This window comes from Pelodiscus sinensis, chromosome 16, assembly GCF_049634645.1.
Source record: "Pelodiscus sinensis isolate JC-2024 chromosome 16, ASM4963464v1, whole genome shotgun sequence".
In the NCBI taxonomy this organism is placed as follows: Eukaryota; Metazoa; Chordata; order Testudines; family Trionychidae; genus Pelodiscus; species Pelodiscus sinensis.
The window spans coordinates 23,035,747-23,061,542 of NC_134726.1; the positions used below are offsets into that span (position 1 = coordinate 23,035,747).

Genomic DNA, 25,796 nt, shown 5'->3' on the forward strand with positions numbered 1-25,796 from the left:
TCAGAGGTTGTATGTAACAAGCAATAGGGTTTGTGGCTTGTTCTGTAGTGACCAGTTTAAGTACCAAGTATGATGATTTACACAACCAAGACAAGCCCCTCACTCTAGCCCTAGTCTAGTGCACTAGGGGACTTCCAGTGGATGGCACACTTGGGTGCTGTAGCTCTATATGCCACACTAACTTGTCATTTAGATGTCATAAGTGTCATTAATTCTGAATCAGGTTCTTCGATGTAAAATTTAATCCCTACTTGTAAAAATTAATTGTTCCTGAGCACATCATAGGAGCTGTACCTACTTTGTGACCAGTGGCAGTCTAAACAGTACATCTAGATGTTTTTTCCTATTGTGCATTGGGTCAAACCTAAGACTGTTTTATGAAAAATCAGGAAGCTGATGTCCAGGGTTCCTGGTAAGCTGAGTGCTTGAAATGCTGCTTAGCAGCCTGTGTTTTTCTTGGTGGTGCACATCTGTATGTGGCTCATGCACAAAACAAAATGTACTCTGTATGTGGGTGAAGAGGGAACATTGCTGACCTCTACTGGCCAAGCTAATGGTTAGGAAAGGCACTTTGTGGAAGTTATGAATTCAAGTACCTGCATCTCCTACAGTCATTGCACACTAGGGCTGTGTTTACATTGGTGAGATTTTGCGCAAAATCTCGCCAATGTAGTCAACTCTGGCCACAAGCATTTGCATAAGAACACTGATCTACTGTATGAAATCAGTGCTTCTTGCGCAAATATGCTGATGCTCTTGCTCAGGGATAAGTCCTCTTGCACAAGCAGCCAGTGTAAACAGGTAACATCAATTTCTTGTGCAAGAAAGCTTGATGGCTAAAATGGCCATTGGAGCTTTCTTGCTCAAGAGTGTCTACATGGGCACAGATGCTTTTGCGCAAAAGCAAATCTTTTGCTAGTATAGACACTCTTGCACAAATACTTTTAATGGAAAAGTTTTTCCATTAAAAGTATTTGTGCAAAATCATGCCAGTGTAGATGTAGCCTAGAGTTGTGTATAGTGTAGAAAAGGTCCAAGAGGACAGATTAAGAGACAGTGTGGATTAGTAACTACATTGGGGATGCGAGAGATCCAAATTCAGGTCCCTGTACAGTGGGCAAAGTAAAATGAAGTGTAGCTTAGTCACTCTTGGTTAGTGAGCTTGAGACATGCTTTGCTTTAGTATACCTAAGGCAGATAGGACTTTGGTGAGACTTCTGAGGTTCAAATGGAACAGTCAGCTTCTACAAAACATAAGCTTCTCATTAAAAATGCTTCCAGCCCTCTACAGCCATGTCTATAGTAGGAAACTATTTCAAATTACTAAATTTGACTTAATGCTTGTTTTAACAAATTGGAACTAGCACATCCTCTCTATGGGGAAGCATTGAAATTAGTCCGACAGGCTCCGTTAACATGGATGTGCTACTTCAGGCTTAGAGCCCTAGGAAGCACTCTGGAGAGCTGCAGGAAGCCTCTTGGAAGCCAGTATGCTCAAATTAGCACTGGAGCATCCATGCTAGTTATTTCAAAATTACTATTTTGGAATTAACATCACACCTTGTGAAAAGCAGCCAAACACAAGAGATTGGGATATTGTAGATTATGGTCCTAGTGTAGACCAGGACTAGAGAATTTACATCATACTTACCTTGCTTAAGGAATGTTGTTAGTGTTGGCTCACTCTTGAAAGCCCTCCCCATTAGTCTTAGTGGTACATAGTCTATACAGTGAGCCCTCGCTACTTCGCGGTTCGACCATCGCGGATTCACGACTTCGCGGACTTTTTTCATTACATTATGTATATACGTGAATCCGCGATGGTCGAACCGCGAAGTAGCGAGGGCTCGCTGTATACATGTTAAATATACATGTCCCTACTTCGCGGATTTTCAACTATCGCGGTCGGGTTTGGAACCTATCTACCGCGATAAACGAGGGTTCACTGTATAATGCTCATGCTAGCAACTGTAATTGCCACTTACTCCTACTTGATTCGTTTCTGACAAATTTAAGTATATAATGTGAGAACTGAAAGTAGCTGCAACAAGGGAAATGAAGAGCAGAAAAAGGAAACAGTACACAGCAAGTGGTTTCAAACAGGAATGATGTCATCCCAGTGAGTGATGCTGAATGTGACTAAACAAAGAATGATCAAAGTAGAGGGGCTGGTCTATGTGTCTCCATGCTGAATACAGGACACCTCCATAAACTTACTTGAATACAAGTAATTTTAGCAGCTATCAATCAGAACTATGTAGTACAAATATTAAAGTTAGCATCAAGTTGAGTGAGCCCTTGTTACAAAGAAATAGAGTAGTTGGGAGTCTTTATTCACCTTAGCTTTTAAAATGTGCCTGGGGAGAGGTGAGACATGTGCAACTCTCGCTCTCAAAGAGCGGGGAAAGAGGTGAATTGAATGATTTGGGATCCGAGGCTGGTTCTTCACTCAGTGCTGGGAGCAGGACACACCCTGCGGATGGGTATATGGAAGAACAATGGAGCAAGGGAGGTTAAGGGGCACATCAGGGAGAGGATGAGCAAGGTCTGAGGGATAGGTAGCAGAGGCAACATGCAACCAGTCACTGCCAGCCTGCTACTTACTGCAGTGATTGAGTGCTAGTGCTGGCTGGAAATGGGACAGGAGGTGAGAGGCCTGCTGGCCAAGAGGAGGCACACAGCAGGCACTGCACTGATGAACCATCAAAGGGAGCAGCTGGCCACAGAGACTGCAGCTTTGCCTGATCACCAGTCTTGCACCCCCCACATCAGTCAGTGAATCCCCACCATTCATCCCGGTGACAAGCAGGGATCTGGCCAGCAGTTGGACCCACCAGTACAGTAGGAGGGGAGAGAAAATACAGGACAAATTGCCCATTTTTAAGAAAAAGGAGGGACATGTGTAAGTGGGCTAAAGTGCAGGACTGTCCTTTTAAAACAGGACATCTGGTCATCCTAGATAAGGGCCATCCTCCCATTAGCAGTGAGAAAGGGCTGAGGCAGCTTAGTTTTGCTCGAGCCTACACAAACTCAGGCCTCTCAATAAAGGAGTTTGAAAGGTCAAAAGGATAAGATTGTTATTCTATACAACACATTCCAGTTTTTAAATCACCGAAACATTAATTTGCCACCACTGGGAGCTTGAGATATACTAGTAGCTCCTTAGCTTTCTATCACACCTGACATAGGGATCAAACCAAGGTAGTAAAACAAATGCAATTTTATTTGAACGCTCAAAGTAGTGCATCCTACAAACAAGAAAAAATGTCAGGGCTAGTACATTTCTTTCAGTACTAGTTCTCTGGTCACTAGCCCGATAAATTTTCTTTATCCCTAATCCCATAAGAACCAGTAAACTGTAATTCACTTGTTGTGAAGAGCATGTACTTACATATTACTCAAACAAAGGCAATTCCAAACCACTATGATTCTGCTATAAATGGCAAGCACACACATTTCTGCAATGAAGAGTTAAGAACATCTAGACAAAAATGCAAGCATTACCAATTATATGATTCAAGAATTTATTAAGTCATACATGCAAAACATACTGCTAACTTCATTAGCAAAAGATCAATGTAAAAACTTCACAATTTTGCAACTTGATTTTTAAATTTTGTTCTAGTGGTTGATTGGGTGTAGTTCAACATTGTATTCTTGCCAGTGTTTAGAATGTACAGAACATTGTTAGCACTAAGTTACAGAACCTCACAGACCCAAGTTACCATTACCAGATAAATCAATGTGATGCACACGTAGGTGAGCTAAAGGGACAACTGTCAGCATTAGTAATGTTAGTGTTGGGGTACCTGACAAAATGATGTTTGACAAGGTTCATCTTTTAAGAAGGTCTACAGTATAAAAATTACTAAAACTTGTAAAGCTGTTTCACATGATTTTTACATCTAATGACTAGAAAACTAAAGAAAGCTCCTCAGAAAGCACGTAACTTACTGGGTCGGAAGTAATCAGAAAATAAGGATATGCTTACACTTTCTAATCTACAAAACACAAAATGCTAATATATCAGAAAGGTTTTAAAATACAAGTTATATTGCTCAATAAGAAATTCTACAAGAAAAGCATTCCTAAGTATAACATCTGTGGGAATGACCAGTTCAGAGTTGTGTTAAATGAATGCCCTACTTGAAAATAAATTCCAAATTTACCTATAAACACCAACTTCTTTACTTACTGCATATTTGTGACAAGTTAAATTACTGTTACTGGTTTTACCTGTGACAAAAATCTAGTCATCTTAACCACTCAGTTGACAATGTAGTGTAAATTGGTCTGTACAATGTCAAAATACTGTCTGGCAATATCACTTGATCAAACCAGATGTGTTTCACGTACCCATCACAATACAATGCTGTCAAGGGGAGGACATACACTTAGGTATGAATATTTTTAATCACAGCAGCAAGAACTAGATCATAACTGAGCCCTTACCAGTGATAAAGCATTTTTTAAAACTCTGACTAAGGTTGTCAGTCATAGTCAATTATCTTAATCATTTAAGATTGATGTACAATGCTATATAACAACCACGGGTTGAGAAAATGTTTAATTCATTAGACTGCAACGTTTTCCTAAGGATATCGTACTGTTACATATCTGTGAAAAACTAGAGCGTTTTGCATTTCCTACAGCCATTAGAGTCATCTTAAAGACAGTCTTAAAAATAGTTAGTGCTTAGTGTTGATAGCACAATGCAACTTAATTCAGTAGATAGTTTGGCAACACTTTATCTGAGCAAGAATAGGACTTTAAAAATAAGGCTTTACATAGGTTTGTCTTATTTAGGATTTCACTTTTAGTAGAATTTGAAAAGCATTTCTCATACATTAAACAAATTAACCATGAAATCGCTGACAAGTTCAAAATTTTTATGGAAGAGAACTAATTTATAACAGAAAAAATTGGCATTGAATGTGAATGCTCCCTTGTTCTGAGCAAAGCACACAAGGTTCAGAGTGGAGGTGGGGTAGGGTAGGGTAACATCTACAGCAACAGACATTTTCTCTTCCTCTTCTTTACAGGAGGGGGGCAAAGAACTGCTCGAATAGCTTCATCAAACACTGTCTTGAGGCCACGCTGTGTAAGTGCTGAGCATTCTAGGTATTTCACTGCACCTGCAGAAAGCCAGATGGTTTGAAGTTACAGAAGAATTCTTTGTGCCAAATATAGACTCATAGACTTTAAGGTCAGAAGGGACCATTATGATCATCTAGTCTGACCCCCTGCACAGTGCAGGCCACAGAATCTCACCCTCCCCTCTTAGAATAATCTCTCACCTAGGTCTCAGATATTGAAGCCTTCAAATACTTTGAAGGCCCCAAGATGCAGAGAATCCGCCAGCTGTGACTGTGCCCCATGCTACAGAGGAAGGCTTTTAACAGACTGCCAAAAACAGAAACAAGGGCATCCCCTCTTAAAATTAAACAGTCTTATATAATTAATTTCAGGTATAGTCAATATATTTAATAAAAAGTCATACCAATCTCTTTTGCCATGGCAAGGCCCTGCGGATAGGTGATTGGAGTCAATTTCTTCTCCTTCAGCTTTTCAATAGTATCTTTATCATCTCTAAGATCAAGCTTGGTACCAACTAGAATGATGGGCGTGTTGGGGCAATGGTGTCGCACCTCAGGATACCACTGGGGGAAAAAAAAAAAGATGCAAGTATGTGCTTGTGTAGCAACTTTCATCGGCACAATTTACAAATAATGAAAGCCTTGCAAAATTCCGGTAAAGTAGGTAGAAGTGTGAGGCAAAGAAAGAAAGAAAAGGGAAAATTTTCCCCAAAACATTCTTTTCTTACCCACAACAAGACACAAGTGACAACTACTTTGTCCAGAGAATAAGAATACTTGGTAGAAATGCCCTTCATTCACTAGGTAATATGGAAATGAGGCAATTAGTTTGCAGAAAAAAAAAATCTAAGTCCAGCTAAGCTCAGGAGCATAATTGCAGGCACAGGTACCCCAGAATAGATATACTGGACATTACAAAGCTGGAGGGATGGGCAGGAAGAAATATCCTCCCATGTCTTTCAATAAAGTATAAATTGTAAAATCAGTGTATGCCCAGATTAAGTCTTCAAATTTGCTACTTTATGCCTACGCACTTTTCCAAATTGCTTACTATTAAATTTGTGCCTTTAAGAATGTCTCATATCATCTAATACCCAACAGTTTTATAAATTCCAAGATTTGATATTCCCTTTAGATACTGCCTTACATTTTTTTCATTTTCCTAAATATCAGTTTTGTCAATTGCTTTTTTCTGGTTTGAAATGCAGCAAATGCACTAACTGCTAAATGGAGATCTCAGAGCTTTTAAGGTTAAGCAACTGACATGGCTGAAAGCAGCAAAATTCTGGATTTCTCCCTTTCAGGTAAAGTAACATTGTTCAATCACAAAGGCATACTGGATCCATGTAGCCAAGTCACTTGCCTTGCAACAGTGGCCAATGCCAGGAGCCTCAGAGGCAATGAACAGCACAGGTAATCATCAAGTGACTCATCCCCTCTCACCCATTTCCCACTTCTGGCAAACAGAAGCTAGGAACACTATCCCTGCCCCTTTAAGCTAATAGCTATTGATGGACTGATCCTCCATGAATTTACCTAGCTCTTTTTTTAACACTGTTAAAGTCTTGTCCCTCACTACATCCTCTGGCAAGGAGATCCACAGGTTCATAAGAATATAAAAACGGCCATACTGGGTCAGTCCAAAGATCCATCCAGCCCAGAAACCTGTCTGCCAACGGTGGCCAATGCCAGGTGTCCCACAGGGAGTGAATCGAACAGGTAACGATCAAGCGATCTCTCTCCTGCCATCCATCTCTACCCTTTGACAGAGGCTAGGGACACCATTCCTTACCCATACTGGCTAATAGCCATTAATGGACTTAACTAGATAAATTCTTGGAGGTTCTTTTTTAAATCCTGTTGTAGTCCTAGCCTTCACAACCTCCGCAGGCAAGGAGTTCCACAGAATGACTATGTGCTGTGTGGAGAAGAACTTTCTTTTATTTGTTTTAAACCTGCTGCCCATTAGTTTCTTTTGGTAGCCCCTAGTTGTTATATTATGGGAACAAGTAAATAACATTTCCTTATTCACTTTCTCCACACCAGTCATGATTTTATAGACCTCTCTCATATCCCCTCCTTAGTCTCCTCTTTTCCAAGCTGAAAAGGTTCACTGTGCATTGTGAAACAAAAATACATCCTATTCTTTGTTTTAAACCTGCTGTCTATTAGTTTCATTTAGTGAACCCTAGTTCTTGTGTTATGAGTAAATAGCACTTCCTTATCTACTTTTTCCACCCTGGTATTAACTTTATAGACCTCTATTACAGTGGTTCCCAACTTTAATACTGTGGACCAGCAAGCCCATTCACAAACTTCTGACGGACCGGTAACATTTTATTTGCAAATTCATTATACAAATAATGAATATGCAAATAAAATGTTACCAGTCCACCAAAATATGTACCCCCATTCTCCCCAGAGCCACCGTGAACATCTGGCTTCAATTCCAGCAGCTGCCAGCCACACACCCTGGAGCAGCCAGCATGGGCGTGGCCTTGCAGTGTGCCGCAGCGAGCAGTTTGTGACCGAGCACCAGTCCACAGATCAGTGGTTGGGAACCACTGCTCTATTATATCCCATTCCCCTTCATTCATCTTTAGAAAGTTGTAGAGTCCCAGTTTTATTAATTTCTTCTTATATGGCAGCTATTCCATGCCCCTAATCATTTTTGTTGCCCTTTTCTCAATCATTTCCAATTCCAATATATCATTTTTGAGATGAAGTGTGACATCCACACACGGTATTCAAGATGTGAGCGTATCAGGTAGGTGAAGTAATATCTTTTATTGGACCAACTTCTGCTAGAGAAGGTGACAAACTTTTGAGCTTCACAGAGCTCTTCCTCAAGCCTCTTCAGGACCTAAAGAAGGTCTGTGTAGGCTGAAAAGCTGGTCTCTTTCACCAACAGAAGTTGGTCCAATAAAAGATATTACCTCATGCACCTTGTGTTTCCAATATCCTGGGAACAACATTGCAAACATTGTTCAATTAATGTCACTTAAAATGACACCTGCTAAGACATCAATGTTACTGATGTCTTAACAAGAATTTCATAATACTAAACATGTCACTAGTTTTTCCTTTAATTCCTACTGTAAAGCTCAGAATACAGGCTGTGTCCTAAGAAATAGTGCAGTGATAAGTCTCTCCAAGGAAAGAAGGGGACACTAGCCTACACGTACCTTAGCACGGACATTTTCGAAGGATGCAGGACTCACAAGGGAAAAGCAAATTAAGAAGACATCCTGCAAAATAAACATTGAGTTAGTCCAATAAGGTAACCTCTGGAGAGCAAATGGTATCTTCTTTATTGTAAAATATTATTCAGCTACTCAAGGCATCTACTCAGTAATTGCTAGAGCAGTTGTGCTAACAGCATATTAGCAACATATCAAAACGTTATTCCCAGCACACTGACTCTTGCTAACCTATGCTGACACTGAAAAATGTAGACCCTTGGAAGAGCCCAGGACATTGACAGAAGTAGAATTCTATAAGTTACAGTAAGAAAAGACTCAGAGGGGTAGCCATGTTAGACTGTATCTGCAAAAACAATGAGGAGCCCTGTGGCACCTTAGAGACAAGAGAGTTATTTGGGCTTTAAGCCTTTGTGGGTACAAACCACTTGGTCAGAATTGCAGTCTCCTGTCTCCTTTTTCAACTTGGATACAAGGAGAGACCAAGTAATTTAGCAAAGGACGTTATTTAAATCTTAATGTGCTCGGAGTGTACTTCAGTATTAGTTCTTAATTACTTGTGAACCAAATCATACCAGTTCAAGGGAGAGTTTCAGGTCTGAGGGAATGGGGTGCAAATGTGGACTGTGGCTGTTACACATCATAATGTCAGCTGGCCAGCTTTAAATGGCTACTTCTACATAAAATATTAATACATGTAACTAGATATCTTGTATCCAGTAATCATTTTCCAGATCATTACTATGGTGCATAGATTAAGTGAATCCAGTATGACAGTCAAATCTATTATATAGGATGTTAATAGGAAACACTTTAGGATTTCCGTTCCCCCCCCCCCCCCCCCAGCTAGGAGCACAGAAATAAAAAAAAATTATAGTGCAAACTAATTTTACTGGCCAATTCCCTTCTTTGGTGTCTGAGAAAGGCCTTTAAAAAAGAAGTCACCCCCTTCAGTTCAGGGACAGGTGAATTTTATCGCAAGGAAGAGATTGGGTGAAAAAAAATAATCAAGGGAAAGATAGATGATTTGGAAAATAATCCCCACAAGAAGAGCAACATGCAAATGCAACTAAATAGAAGTATCAAAGGCTGATAAGCTTCATATCCAGATTAAAATTTCTCAAAAAAATTTAGAGAAAAATTTGGTTAACTAGAAAATTAATTGCTAAACTTGGCCATCTGAAGATCACACTAATCTTGCTATATCAATCTTATACTTGAACAAGGTACTTTACAAATCTGCAGTTTTTCTTGATCCACTTTTCACATTGGAGTAAACAAACCACCACCACACATTCATTAAGGAATCAGAGGCATTTCAGAATGTTAGTAGATTGTATTGCATTGCATTGCATTTCAAGGCTGTCCGTTAAGCCTGCTTCTCACATCTGCACTGCTAAGCACTTGCAACGCAGTCCCTCATGCATCACCTCAGCCAATTTCCACAGCCATATCACCAGAAGATGAAAGATGGACAATATCACATAATATGATACTATGGCCACTACTTCAGTTTTCCAATTCTGAAAGTTTCTAGCAATCTCTAGTTCTGCATGTTGTACAGGTTCACTTTTCCCCTTTACTAACTGCACATAACCAAGTGTTTGAATGTATAGGCATCTATGGGTTATTTGCAAATTTTAGGTTTCCCCTTCTGTATTAAAAAAAATTTAATCCAAAACACAGGAGGAAAATTCATTTTAACTCGTCATGGAGAAACACAACACTGCTGTTAAGAACAGCATTGATTTAAAAAGGTCTGGTGGTAGGGGGTGATCAGATATATAAAGCAATAATAGCATCCCAAGAGTTAAACTTTAAGAACAAAGGGATAGCTATTGTTTAGTAAAATAGGGGCCAACTTATCACTGTATTATTGTGAGAAAAACAAGGTAACAGAAAACTTGGAACTTAAGTTTATTGAAAGTTTTACATACGGCAATTGGTTGATCTTTCAGACTGGAAGTTAAATTATCATTGGTTCCTTCAACCTAACAACAGTATGAGACAAATTAAGTTCAGGAGTAACTTTAATGTAAAGTATTCTATTACCTGGCCATTTTCCTCAGGATTATTATTCTCACCAACCTTCACAAAATGGTATAATCCATGGAAGTCACCAGACATCTAGAAAAGCCCACTAGAACTATCTATTCCCAATCTGTAGATTTAGCCACCTATATTGATGAAGATGACTAGGAATAGCAAACACTGCTAACTAAACATGCTCATCTCTTTTAGAAAGAAGTTAAACACAGGAGTGGAGTTGACTTTATGGACAAGTCTCAGGAAAAAAAGGTAGTTAAGAAATTTTCCTTTCACTCATGTGTCACATTTACCAATCCTCAAAGATTTTCCATACAGTAAGAACAGAACACATTAAGGCAGTGAAGTTTAACGTCTGAATTAATGTCAGAATTGCAAAGCCACATGTGAACGAAGTTACTGTTGTATCAACTTAGATACAGAACAAATAGCAACTTCTAATACCAGGTCATTATCAACTCACATTTATTATTTTAACTGATCTATTGACTGAGTCTAAGCCCTAGGAGTTTAAATAGGCTGAGAGCCCAGCAGGTTGAACATTCATTTTGCCCTATACACAAGTTTAGAACGTGACGGCTCACACTTTAAAGTTCTACTTTTTCTGAAGACTTGGTGGCTTCCCAATGAGCCATTCTATACATTGTGATGTATTTTAGAACAGTGGTTCTCAACCTTTCCAGACTACTGTACCCCTTTGAGAAGCCTGATCTGTATTAGGGATGTTAAATTTAGTTTATTCAACTAATCGACTAGTAGATAGATTTTCCATCGAATAGTCAGTAAGTGGGGAGCTGCCGTGAGGTTATTTAAAAGGCTGGTGGGCACGAGCCAGGAATCAGCTGTCCCGGACCCTCCTGCTGTGCTTTAGCTTTTTAAATGTATTAAGGCATGTCTGGGACTAGGTGAAAGCCAGGATTCTGCTGATTCCCGGCTCACACCTACTCCCTGCTACCACCTGCCTCCTGCAGAAACAGTGCTGGGGGGAACTTTTAAGCCAGCTCCCCCCAGCACTGGCTCCTGCTCCCCTACCTTATTTAAAGGGTGCTTGTTTACACAGACAAAAATATAGAAGCATTCCAGCACATTGAAAAATTGCTGACTTGCTCATTTTTACCATACAATTATAAAATAAATCAATTGGAATATAAATATTGTACTTACATTTCTGTGAGATGTATATACTAGTCATTATCTGTATGAAATTTTAGCTTTTACTGACTATGCTAGTGCTTTTTAAGGTAGCCTATTGTAAAATTAGGCAACTACCTAGATGAGCCGGTGTACCCCTTGGGAGACTCCTGATCAAGAAGCACTATGTCAGAAGAAAAAATAAATTGTTAAGGTGCTGAAAGTCTCCTAAACACACTTGGGAGTTTCATTTGTTTTAAATATCCCATTACTGCTCCTGCGTATGAGAGTGTGCATAGATAACTGCTGAATTTTCTTCATCACAGAAGCCAAGATTTCTGGAAGTTTTGTAGGGACCATCTATAGATGACAGGTTAGTATCAGACTTTAGTCTCATGCATGAGAAGAAAACCTGTGAGGATTGGTGACCATAATGTATGAATGAGAACTGCAAATGAACATAAAAGACTAAAAATGTTAAGAGTTCACTGAGTGAAATCCATCTTGAAGTAGTTTTTGCATTTTAATAGTAGATAAATTAGTTTCTGATTATTTATAATGGTTAGTAATTAATATGAGAAAGCTGCAATAACTACAAGTTTACCATTGTCTTTTAGATGAAGAATTCTACCAGATAAAGTCTAGCTCAAAATAAAAACCACTGAGTTTGGCAGAAAATTGCTTCAGGAAACAAGTATCTAAAGAGATTCACTGAGCTGTGGTGGCAGCTGCATTTGACAGAACAGACTACTTCATCTTCCATATACAGGAGGAACAAGGCACAGTCTATGCAGATTCAGAATTTAACTAGTTGCAACCAATGAAGCCACAAACATTTATCCTAATGTTATAATCAAAATTACAAGTGTATCAAATACTCTTGGCCTGAAATAATGTAAATGCTATAATATACCCCACACCAATCCCAAGAATCCTAAGAGTGCAGCTCTTTCACATTTAATACCATCTTCCAAATAAAATAAAAAGCTAAATGACATCAAGTGCTTAGCAGTGAGTGTCAGTTTGGAGCCAAACAGTATGTCTGAAAACCAAATCTTACTTTTGGCAGGGAGGCTAACCTCAAATCAACAGAAACTGAATATTTTTCATTTAAATATTCTAGTCAATTTTGGGGATCCAATTGCACATAAAGCCAGCATGCCCTACTGTATGCAAAATAAACATGTGGGTGAAGGTTTTGACATCTCTCCAATTACAAACAGGTAGAAGGCCCCAATATTGCATCTGCAGCATTAAGATCTAACCTACCACAGTTTAACTTTACCATTACATTTGATATCTTAATATGATGAAGTGTTAAAAATCTTAGCATTATTCAAGAAAGACGCAATCACACATTTATAGGGCTCTTTAAGCTGTACATATGCTTTCAAGTATCTCACACTATAAGTCTTACTGTTTGTGGATAGGATAATGGACGCAATCTGTCATAGTCTTCTTGTCCAGCTGTATCCCACAAACCGAGATTGACTGGTTTTCCATCAACCATTACATTAGCAGAATAGTTGTCAAAGCTACAAAAGTTAAAAAAATTAGTTCAAATATTTCAACAACAGCAAATGCCACATGACAGGTACCAAGTATAAAAAAGTTAGCACAAAAGTACTTCAATAAATCTAGATGCGGAATTAAGTTTAATGAAAAACTAAAAGGTAATGTTTTCAACTGATTTGCACAATGAAAAACCACTTCCACCAACAGCAGCTAGTATACGAACTTTGACATAAATTAGTTCATAAGGATTTACTGATATACTTACACAGTGGGTATGTATTCTCCAGGAAATGCATTGGTTGTATAACTGATGAGTAGGCATGTTTTACCTACAGCACTGTAAAAGAGAAAATTTATTCATGGTTAAGTGCTCTCTCTCTCACATGCAAGAGAGAACAAAGAGCCCTTCAACAGAAACAGTTTCATTTTGCCATTTGAAATGAGATTAAGCTGAAACTTGAGTTATCAGTGCTCAATGTTCTATGACTGCAGCTTTCCAATAGTATACAAATGTAAGCTTCTCAGTGACAGACAGATCCAAATAATAAGCATAGCCTAAATTGTAAAACTGTTTGGATTTTAGCTGTAAAGGTCATAGATCTTTACAAGAACTAATTTTTCCTGGTCATTTGAAGATTATAGAAGGAACAACAAATAAGGCACATTAATTTCCAATTTCTTATTAAAATGCCACTTATAGGAGCTGGGGAAACAGGAATAGTAATCCTCACCAACATCTGCTAATATGGCAGAATGAGACCCAGTATGTGGTATCACTTACTTAAAAACCAAGACATCTCATGGAAAACTCAAATAGAATTAATATTATCCTGGATTCAATGCTAGCATCTCACAGGATTCTCCCCAAAACACACATACACAACCCGCTCCACAACTCCAGGTAACTGGGGGAAAGCCTATGCTCTGAGTTTCTTTGAAAGCCTGACAGCAGGCTTCTTCCCTTCTCCCCACAATTATCTAAAAACTGAAATATTAAGGCAGATAGCTGATCTTTGCTAAGTTTCTATAAACAAGGGTTGGGATAATTAAGGTTTGACCATACAACTTTTTTCAGAGAGAAATTATGACAAATTTTTAAAAAAATAGGTTTCTAATACATAAGAGTTCATCTGTTCCTGATACTTATTCCTCATTTGAAGAGCATAATCCAGAATATAACTTCACAAATAAATGTGCAAAGACAACCAGTGTCATCAGGGGCTTATGTCCTTCCCGATGCCTTCTCCTCACTTTAATAAATGAGCTTCTATACAAAAAGCAAAGTATTTTCATGCAGATGTTTTACCACCAAATACTAATTGTCAAAAGTATATGCATCACCAGTATTTTAATCCTTGCTGAGTTTACAAATTTAGTCTTACATTAGTGTTATGCTATGATTCATGAAACTTTTACTTTGAGCTTCTCATATGAACAAGAAACGCATGAAAGTCAGATTATCTGCCATGAAGTCTTACCTTAGTACTTAGTTGTGTTACACACAACAATCCCAGCAACTAAGCAATTCTAGTGTTAAAATGTCCCTTAGCTTTTGCATAAGCAAAGCTATTACTGCAAGGATTACAAATGGATTTTAGTCAGGGACCTTAAGATTCTAAACCATTCTGAGGAGTTTACATGTCTCTCAGCTGTATCATAAGATATTCACTATCACCATCATGAGTAAATGTGTTGTCTGGGGTTTGTGGAAACATTTAGTTACTTTAAGGTGGATTTCCTCTTTCCCCTGCAAGGGTAAAAAACAACTTGGTTTGAAATTTTACTTTTTTATAAATATATATATTTTAGTGTGTGTCAGAGTCCATTTGTTCAAGAACTCCTCCTAAACAGTAAGAGCTAGGGCCACCAAAATTGGTATACACATTCCTCTTCTCCTAACTTAAAGCAAGGGACAGGGTTAGACTGTACCAAGACAACAAGAAGCCTCGGGAATAAGACAGTTTTCCATAACTTGCAAAGGCTGCTATTCTGAGGAACAAGATATGAGTGTCTATGGGGGCACAAACCTGCAGAGGATAGCTATCCGGCACAAGTGTCCACGGGGAGGGTGGGGGGGGGGGGAGAACCAAACCAGCAAGGGAGTGGCCAACAGGGCCGGGTGCCGCCATCTTGCCTGCCAGCACACTGGCAAGTAGCCCCCACCTGCCCCAAACCCTTTTCCCTCCTAGCCCTTGACCCCAACAAAGGGGGGGTGGAGGGAGAGAACAAATGGTGGGTATCCTGCGGAGAGAGGAGGACAGACTGCAGGCAGGCTGGGAGTAAGAAGCAAACATGCCCCTGACCCCAGCTTCCTGCACACACACTCCACATACCCAAGGCACCGCACCCAAGAACCTGGGCAATGCCAGGTAAGTCTACTAATATTTTTATAAAAACTTTGAAAAAGTCAACAACTAGTACTGCTACTAGTCATCTCTAATAATTCAACAATGAATGTTATGTAGATCTTGTGCTTTAGTCGGCGATATAAACTGTGTATATCATAACTCTGCTGACAACAACTTCCTCCAAAACACTTTATCAATTCAATAATACTTTGTTAGTAGGGATGTAAAGGTTACCCTGGCAAGCTTACCAGGGTAACTAGTTACTACTGGCACCTGGCCAGGAGGAGCAGTTTCCTGCCCATGGGCAAGAGGCTGCTCTAGTCCAGCCAGGCTCACCAGGCCACAGGCCGTTGGCTGCTCCAGCAACCCCCCACCTGCGGTATAGCACATGGTTACTGACAAACCTCGGCTCTTTTGTTAACCTTCACAGTTACACACAGCCTCTACAACTCCCCATCCTCGCATGCTGCTGCCTCTATCAGGAAAAATCCAGCTCCCTACACACACCTGCTCCTGGTGAACCACCCCTTCCCCCCATGTGTTATCATGTAACACTGAATTTTTCAGTGGTTACACATTTACCTAAACACACACATTTTAATATCCCTATTTGACTCAGTGGCAGGTTGGCCCACAGTATACTGGCTCCCACCTGCCCCCTCACCATCTGTGCTGAGGCCTCTCTCAGAGGCAGAAGCATGAGGGTGTGGGGCCTGGCAGCTTTTAAAAGCTGGCTCCCCACAGGCACCAGCTCCCGCCTTCCCCCTTGCTGCTTCTGATGCACTATATGAAGTCGATATGATTAACCGATAACTCCATGATTAACCAATAAGCCTGGGCTTGACTACACATTGACATCTCTGCTTGGTAAGACTCAGTTTTGCATATTTTACTGGAGTAGATGTCTGTAGTTTTGCATATTTTACTGGAGTGGAATCTGTCCATCAGGAACACATATTGGAAACTGGGAGTTGTCTCAGGATCTGGAAGTTAATGAAGGTGATTCACTCCAGTGGCATACTGAAATGAAGCAAAAACAAAGTATCATTCTGAAAACAGAGGTGATAAAGTTACATCTTTCATGGCAGTCCTAAAAGTTTAGCATTCCTAGAACATACCAGAAAAACAACGAGGTATATTGAAGTGACAGGAAAGGGAATAAAAGGCTAATCAGTTGAGCTCAGGACTATGAGCCAGAGATTCACAAATTCTAATCTCAGCTGTAATCAGTGTCCTTAAGCAAATCACTGACCCTTCTGAAGTTTTCCCAACTTGTGAAGTAGAAATACATACCTGCTTCACAGTGTGGATGTGAGGAATAATGTTTGTAAAGTGATTTTAAGATAAACATCATTCTGTAAATTCTAAATATTGTAAACCACTGTACACACATTGGGAGTTCCCAGGTGTTTGGGAGTAAATGTATTCTCTGAAAACAGGAGCCTGTTATATTGTTCTAATATCACTAAACCTACTGAGTATTCTTAATTTCTATACTGACAGTCCAGTATAATACTTCCATATGAGAAACTGTGAAGAGTATGAACCTAGACCTTACAGAATGGAGATTAGGAATAGAGTAGGTCCAGATTATAAGTAAAGCAAAACTTTAAACCCTAGAAGTCCTCGAGCAGCAATGTCCCATAAGCTAGGTCTACGCTACAGGGTTTTTGTGCAAAAAAATCGGCAGGGCATCCACACTGCAAATGCGTTTTTGCACAAGAAAATAAACAGTAAAACAACAGAACAGAGGACTTTTTGCGGTGTAGGTATACCTCTTTCTACGAGGAATAACTCCTTTTTGCGCAAGAGTTCTTGTGCAAAAAGGTGTGTGTGGACGCTCAACAGGGGGTCTCTTGCACAAAAAGAGCCTATCAGAAAAAGCACAGGTGCTCGTATGGCCATTCTGTGAATGGCAATCAAACTTTCTTGTGCAAGTGTCCATGCAGTATGGACACTCTCTTGTGCAAAAGCGCATCACTTTTGCGATGCGCTTTTGAGGTATGGATACGCTTTTGCGCAAGAAGTTTTTGCAGAAGAGGCTTCCTTAGTAGTTGGGGGCAATACTACCTTAAGATTACAGAGCATGTTTCATCTCATACTCTTAATTCTCAATAGGTTCCATAAGACATCAATATGTATAAATTTTAAATTCAAATTGTTTAAGACAACTGGTTTGACAGGTGTTGTACTAAAAAAATTTCCATTAAATATTTTCCAAGTGAATGAACAATTTTCCATGCCCACATCTTCCCTTCCAACTTACTGTGTATTGGAACAGTGAGCCTGCTGTGGGTTATTCAGAGCATCCCAGAAAGATGGTGGTGAAAGATTTCATTCCTGGCTTATGAGAATTAGAAAACCTGCCTGGTGTTAGAAAGCCACATAATCAGGCAGTCATTAAATCAACAAGAAAAAACAAGTTCAACAGCCCGGTGCTTCAGACTTGTTCCATTCTAAGTTTCCTGCCTCTCTAGCCTCTTGGCTCTCTGCCCTGTGAATCAGATCTGTATGGTTACCAACCTCAGAAAGAAACCTTAATACCTACCTTTGCTATAGTAATGTACATCTATTCCTCATCTCCCATTTCAATACTGTTAATACACTTTGTTTGAAAAGTACTTAGAGTCTGAATAAAGGCAACTCTTCTAGGGAAGAGCTGTAAGCATATAGGGAGTGGCAAGCCCTTACATACTGAAACTTTAGATTAATATGTATTAATAGAATGACTAATTAGGGGGAAATGACTAATCTGAACATGGTCAACAAAATTTCTAGCAACAATTTAACCATATCTCTGGCTTTCCAATCCTTTGAACAGAAGTTAGTTGATGGTACCACAAAATATAGCCAATAATCATGGAAAGTTTTAAGCCAATTTGAAAGAATACAGGCAGACAGTGAAAACTGAATATGCTATCTGTGCTCCACAGAGCATATTACCCCAAGTTTCCCAAGACTGTGCTGAACCCCTATTTGCTTTGAGATGCAATTCAAGGTGTTGACTCTAATACAAACTATGTTGAAGTATCCTGGAAAGCCAAGAAAGTTTTTGTCTGGACATATCTATAATAGCAAGTTTTGGGGTGTCTTGCACAACTCTAGATCTGGTTTGAGCTGGGTTAGATGGAACTGTGGTAGAAATGCTGGCAGACAATCTACATTAACATAGGGATGTAATAGTGCAGTCCATTAACCGGGTTAATGCTATAGATTACACACATTTCTCTCCCCGCCTCCCACCAGTAAATTTTTTAGCAGGCTGGCCAGCAGCCTAGCTCAGTTCTGGCTTGCAATGGGTCCGGGACCTACCCCTGCTGCAGCTCTGCATTTAAAGGGTATTAGGAGCCAGGCAGGCAGCCTGGCTCAGTTCAAGTTGCAATGGGTCTGGGAGGTCAGACCCACACACCCCCAAACAGAGGCTGCTGCCACCCCATGCAGCTGCCTCTATCAGAAGCAGCAGCACATGGTGACAGGCAGCCAGTCCACAAAGGGAGCTGGTTTTTCAACTGGCTCCTCTCATAGACCAGCTCCTACCTGGCACTCTGAGGCAGAGGCAGCATCACAGAGTGGAAGGGGGCTCCTTGAGAGTGAGGATGGAGTGCACTGGCTGCTGACCCCCGCCCCCCAGGGAACTATAGAATAGTTGACTAACCGACAAGAATTAATGAGGTTACTTGATTATTCAATTAACTGATATTTAACATCCCTACATTAACATTCCCTCCAATTTTAACACCGCTGGATCTGTCCAGGCGAGTAGTAGGACAACTAGAGATTTTGCAGCTGAGAATGCAGCACTTGTTTCAACCATGGCAATGGAGACCAACTGAGGTACTTGGGCCAAGAGAAGAATTGACTTTACACTCTGTACTGAAGATTCATGCTTTGGTTCAGATAGACTAGTGGGAGAAATAAATTCCACAGGGAAAAGCTTTTCTGGGAGGATTCTACCAGTTCCTAGATATTATACTCAAAGGCTATGTCTACATTGGCACCCTTTTCCGTAAAAGGGATGCTAATGAGACACTTCGGAATTGCAAATTCCGCGAGGGATTTAAATATCCCCCATGGCATTTGCATGAACATGGCTGCCGCTTTTTTCCAGCTCAGGGCTTTGCCGGAGAAAAGCGCCAGTCTAGATGGGATCTTGCGGAAAATAAGTCCTTTTCTTGAAAGTAGGAATAAGGGATCTTCCGGAAAAGGGCTTATTTTCCACAAGATCCCGTCTAGACTGGCGCTTTTCTCCGGCAAAACCCCAAGCTGGAAAAAAGCAGCAGCCATGTTCATGCAAATGCCGTGGGGGATATTTAAATCCCTCGCGGAATTTGCAATTCTGAAGTGTCTCATTAGTATCCCTTTTACGGAAAAGGGTGCCAGTGTAGACACAGCCATATAGTTTAACTAGTAGACGAAACTCTCCTAGCATTGACACTGGTCAAAAAGTTATGTAGTGTTAAAACGTGCCCAAAAAAAAAGCATCTAGAGACTGTGATAGTAACTTATTTGAAATAATCAAGTATACTATTCTACCAGTTCTAATAACTAAATCCTAACCTTCTTTCCCAAAAGGCACTATTACTATTGCAGACAAACCAGAATTCTACCAAGTTTTAATTTTGAAGTGTGTTATAACAGCAGCTCCCTAAATTCTAACCCCTTGTAGTGTCTCTAATGGCTCCAAAGTTGACAGACTGCTTTGGGAAATGTTGAACCGCAGAATGAAAGTTAAAGAACCACCATACTTCAGGAATGCTTCACTACTGGAAACAATTTAGAATATTTGCACTGAACTAGAACAGGCCAATTGTCTTTATTTTAAAAGAGATATTGCCAAGTTAATTTTTTAAAATTCTTTGTTCTATTGATACCTTAGATACACTGAAAGGTTTACTTCTCACTACAGTATTTATTATTTTTACTTTCTGCACTTCATTGAACTTGGACAATAAAGCTAAAATTGACTTTTATCCACTAGAACAATGCTGCCAAGCTGATTAAAATCCAGGCCAAAAAAACCAAACCTTTTTTAAATTAACAAGTTCCTACTAGTTTTTAAAAATATGTTGTCCAAGACCTTATACACACTATGCAGCTTTTAGTGGCATGGCTGGTTTCTAAAAGTCATTGTCACTTCTTTTTTACAGGCACTTGTCAGCAAATTTGGGGGTGGGGGAGAGACGACTCATTTTAACATCTCTGAACTACAAAAGGTCATTCAGTTGCCCATGCAGACACACTCTTAGAATACAATATTGTTTATTCCTATTTAAAATGCTCTAAATACCTCAAAAGGAAAAACAGTTTAATTATATAATAAAAGCTATAAGTTTGGGACTTACCCTACCTGATAGTTTACTAAATTGAAGGGTTAGTAATTTGCAAAAAGAAAATCAAAGTCAATTTTCCACCTGGGAGAATTTTTACAGCTAAATTATAAATCTCAGAAGACAATTTGTAATAGAAAAAGCTAACCATTAACTAAATAATCAAACTTATCACAGCTTTGATTTATACTGAATATTGACTTTCAGTCAGTGAAAATCTGTGTTATGGGAAGCAATTTCAACTGCATTCCCTAATGGAAAACCACCGATTCACTGTCCCAACTGTAAGTATATATTAAGAATGACAAAAACCCTCACAGTACAATGAGAGGTCTGGCTGTTTCTGCGGCACCTAGTAATCAGTTTGCTTCCACTGCAGAACTGTCCCCTCATTATATGAAGCCACTCAGGATTCCATAACAATAAGCAGTTGCTTCCCTAAAAGAAACATCTAAACAAGCCTGAAGCAAATCAAAATACTGCACTAAAAATAACTTACATTAGCACTTTCATAACAAATTCCCATCTTCAGTAAGAATTTCTTATAAATAATATCAAAGTAAGTAGCAGGAAAGTGTTCTTTATGTGCTGTTGTACATTATATTGCTGTGCTTTTCTAACCAATAAATATTAGCTCAGGCATGAAGTCCAAGGCACAAATACCTAGAAACACACATGATATACTAGACAGACAGTTCATAAGTGTTTCAATAACACACATGCATTTATATAGCCTTTTTTTTTCCCTAGCAGAATTTGGTAAAGAATATATACATAAGATATGTAAATAATACACAAACTGATATTTTATATAAGCAAATCGGGATCTCAGTTATAAAGTTTATACGATTAAATTATAAAGCCTCCTGATATATCTTTTTTTATATTTCTTCCAGATCACATAAGCTGGTACTTTAAGAAAAGGAGCAAGTTTATTGTCAAAAACACAGATTTATGTAATTAAACATGGAAAAATGTAACCATGAATTTAAAGGGCTATCAAAATGGGAACACAGATCAAGATCCCACTGAGGCAGCTAAGTTTATGAAGCACCTTCATTAAGAAAAGCAAACTAAATATGTCAGCCCTTCACTCAAAAGCATATGCAACATTTAAGCAGAATTATCCCATTTTGGTTTTCAAGAAAGGGAAGAGAAGAAACAATTCTGAAAATGTTTGCATATAAAGGACTAGAATTTTTAAAATCTGTTGTATTATTTTTGTATTCCACGTTCTAAAATTTTTTTCAAAAAATGGAAAATAGTGTTGCCATTAATAAATTTAAATGCTATGTCTGGCAAAATGTGTTCAAATACAATTTGTTATTTTAAGTTATAGGTTGGACCTCCCTGGTCCAGCACCCTCAGGAGCTAACCAGTCCCAGATGAGGGATTTTGCCAGACCAGGGAGATCATTCCTGGCCTAGCTGCCACCGGCTCCCCCAGCCCTGCAGCCAGCAGCCCACTGCCACAGAGAGTTCCCAGCAGCCAGCCCTCCAGTGGGACTCAGGTCCAGCAACCAGACCACAGATGTTCCAAGACAAGAGAGTCCCAGTTTAGAAAGGTTCAACATGTAACAGGATTTTTATAAATTGAAGATATTTGTAAAATGTGTAATACGAATAAATGACCTCTTATACAAAACCACAAATTTTGAAAGTATTGTTATGGTTAGTGTGTAAATTATTACGAAGAATGTGTGTATAGTTTGTTACACCTGTTTCCTCTAAAAACAACAACATAATAGCTGATGTACTTGATCAGACCAATGGTCCATCTAGACTTGTATCCTACCTCCAACAGTGGCCAGGACCAGAGCTTCAGAAAGCATGTACGGAATGGAGAAGTTCTGGAGTGATACATTCCTGTCTTCTGGCAGTGGTAGGGTGAGGGTACATCTAGACTGCGGGGTTTTTCCAGGATACTTCTGCTACATCCAGAGAACGCATTCGCGCCTTCATTTTTTTTTATTTTTTTATTTTTTTTTTGCAGAAGAGCAAACACGATCTTTTGGGAGCCCTCTCTTCCTCATTTTAGGACGAAGAAGGGATCTTCTGAAAAAGGGGGATTTTCTGAAATTTGGCCCAGTGTAAACAGGCCAAATTTTGGAAAAGCCTCTCTCCCCCCCCCCAAAAAAAACCCAGAAAAAAGGTATGCAAAATGCAGTTGCACACTGACCATCTTGGCTAAGCAATTTATAGACCAATCCTTCATGAATTTATCTTATTCTTATTTTGAAACCAGACAGACTTCATTCTTTCAGAACATTTAATGCAGACAAGATATTCATTTTAATAAAGTAAATATAGGCAAAGAACTAAGATGTTAATTTAAAAATTAAAGTTATTTTACTCTTTCATTATAGCAATTTAAGATAAGTGAAAGCCAGCATCAATTAATTGCAGCACTAATAAAGTCTGTCAGAACATCATTCTTGCGTACCATAAGCAGTAAGAGCAAGCCAGGTATCTCACATGAATTTTGAAATTCAACATTGTTTAAAATAAGTTTAACAAATAATTAAATATTAATGAAGACTATTCATTGCAAAGTAATATGATGAAAACAACACTAAATTACATGGGGCTGACGGTGATTTCTTCTAGCTGTACTTACACTCCTCAATCTATCTACACTGGGTTGCTGTGATGCCCAATTATGCTTAGATTACACTGGAATGTTTGTTTCCCAAGGAAAAAAAATGAAACTGCATAAAACGAGTCTTGTTTTCCAGCTGGCCTGTGATGCTCTGAGAGCTCTGATACCTAGTAAGAAAAAAATATTCCAAAATAGGGGGAAGAGCTTCCCTTTACTAAGCCTATTTTATCATGGAGTACTAAAATATCAAAGTACCTAAACACACACACGCCTTCTAACATGTTCTTTACAAAGGAATCCAGCAGTTATGCATAAACTCAGGCTCAATTCCATTACAAATAACTAAAAGTTACTTCAATTATAGCAGGGAATGCAAAAGCACTAGAGATGCACATAGTTCTTTACAGACGATTAAAACATGACAGTTTGAGAGGTTTTTGCATTAGAATAAATACCTACAGGCTCCTACTTTACTAACATAGTAAGATACAGTCCTTGCCCTGCAGAGATGGCAATTTACACTGAATTTGTAATCTACATTTTAATCTTTAACAATAAAGACACAGATCTATCAAAACACCGACTAACCCTACCCATGTTTATCACTACTCTAATGAAGTCTTTCTAAAGGAGAGAGATAAAAGGGTAAGTTTTATGTTCAGTTACTTCAACAGTACCTTTACTATATAACTTCAAAGTAGGAAAGAACTGTTTGAATTAAACATCACAAATATAATTAGGTATCAGGGGAAACAATTGTGTCCACTACTAAACCAATTGCAGTTTTGAACCAGTCAGCAAAGTGGATAGCTACAATAACTTGGGGAAGTTAACTATCTCTTTGCCAGCATATAAAAGGAGTACATATCCTCATGTACACAGAAAGACACTAGTTTTGTAAGCATGAAAACTAAGCAACAAGTCATCACTTACCATCCACATTTGAGATACCTGTCCATTCACCACATAAAACAAGAGCTCTAGGGCATCCACCAATCACCAACACCCTTATGTTTCTTAGCAATAACGAAGCCATCGCCGTACCCATTTCTTCCACCGCTCCCCATTTGCCAATAGGAATAGAAGAACCACCAACCCTCCACAGATCCCCTTCCCTGGTGGCTCTGCTTCTACAGCAACTGCAATACAAATCTCACCACATGGCTCCACAGCCCTGAAATAACTTGCTGCTGCCTACACTCCGGCAGAGCACCCCACCCACACTCTCACACAATTGGGGATGGGAGAAGCACTTAATATCAATGTCCTCCAGTACCAGGGTGGGGATTAATCCATTTGTTGCAGTTATTTATAACAGCGCCTACTTCAGAGGACCCTATACGCGCTGCCCGTCCCCAACAGGGAGCCCTGAGGAATGGTGTTGTAGCTGTGGGTGAAAAGTTTGTTTTCTGTGTGTGACGGGGGGAGAAACAATAGTGGAGCCGGGCCACCCAGGGAGAGAGAGAGAGGGAGTGTCCCGCCCAGCCACCCCACGCGGGGGACGGACGCCTGGGGAGGCCCGCTTCGGCCACCCGAGGAAAGTGAGAACATACCCCGGGGGAAGAGAGGCCCGCCCCGACACCCCACGGAGGAAGGGGAACATATCCCCGGGGAGAAGAGAGAGGCCCATCCGGCCACCCACGGACGGCGGGGGACGGAGCCCAGACGAGAGGCCCGCCCCGGCCACTGGATGCGAGGGGACTTCAGAGAAACTGGGGCAGCCCCTCGCGGAGCGGGAAGGCGGGTGTGGTCGGGTCCCACCCGGGGAGAAGCAGCAGCCGGCCGAACTTACCCGTCTCCCACCACCACACACTTGATGGCCTGCATCGGGGCTGCTGCGGGGCCGGGTCTCCGCGCCTCCTGCTTCTACCTGGCTGGGAAGGTCCGTGAGGCGAGGGGCCCGCGTGTCTGCACCAGCGTCTGGCCGCCTCCGCCCTCAGCGCCTGGAAGCGGGGACGAGGCAGCGGCCACCACCCAAAGCGGGGAGAGCGGAGTGCTGCAGGGAAACAGGAAGCGACCGCCCCGCTCACATCCGGCCTCGCTGTGCTCAGCCCCCCCCCAACTGCCCCGCCCGGCCGGCCAGGCGGCTTCGGAGCCGTTCGGAAAAGCTCGGGCTCTCGTTCCCCGCGACAGCCGCGACTTCGTTAACGTTCGGCAACACGTGACTCACAGCGGGCTGGGCTTGGCTTCGGTCATCTTCGGCACTGTTCGGACGTGAAAGGGGCTCGGCTCCGTGTCCGTTACCTCAGGCTGGGGGGTGTCCATACTTGTGCTACTAACCTAGTCCGGGAACCTGGGGGGGGGGGGAGGGGGTGATGAACTGGCCTCTCGCTCCTGTTCTTGTCCTTATAGAATCATAGAACCATAGGGCTGGAAGAGACCTCAGGGGGGCATCAGTCCAGCCCCCTGCCCAAGGCAGGACCAATCCCGACTCAATCAACCCGGCCAGGGCTTTGTCAAGCCGAGACGTAAACACCTCTAGGGATGGAGACTCCACCACTTCCCTAGGGAACCCATTCCAGTGTTTCACCACCC

General features: G+C 40.5%; 1 protein-coding gene across 1 annotated transcript; it reads right to left on the reverse strand.

Moving 5' to 3' along the window:
* Nucleotides 1–3,205: 3,205 nt before the first annotated feature.
* Nucleotides 3,206–25,295, reverse strand: RAC1 (Rac family small GTPase 1). Its single transcript, XM_075899488.1, has 6 exons — nt 25,054–25,295; nt 13,254–13,325; nt 12,891–13,008; nt 8,282–8,344; nt 5,501–5,660; nt 3,206–5,135 (listed from the first exon to the last, which is right to left on the reverse strand). The coding sequence occupies exons 1-6, from the start codon at nt 25,086–25,088 to the stop codon at nt 5,005–5,007; spliced, it is 579 nt and encodes a 192-aa protein (XP_075755603.1). The 5' UTR covers nt 25,089–25,295; the 3' UTR covers nt 3,206–5,004.
* Nucleotides 25,296–25,796: the final 501 nt, after the last annotated feature.

Bases quoted from the DNA above. Each gene is read 5' to 3' on its own strand.
- RAC1 (XM_075899488.1), bottom strand. From the start codon at position 25,088: ATGCAGGCCATCAAGTGTGTGGTGGTGGGAGACGG. The intron at 13,326-25,053 runs GTAAGTTCGGCC...TCTCTTTTACAG, and splicing joins TGTGTGGTGGTGGGAGACGG to TGCTGTAGGTAAAACATGCC. The intron at 5,136-5,500 runs GTATGACTTTTT...GGCTTTCTGCAG, and splicing joins TGCCATGGCAAAAGAGATTG to GTGCAGTGAAATACCTAGAA.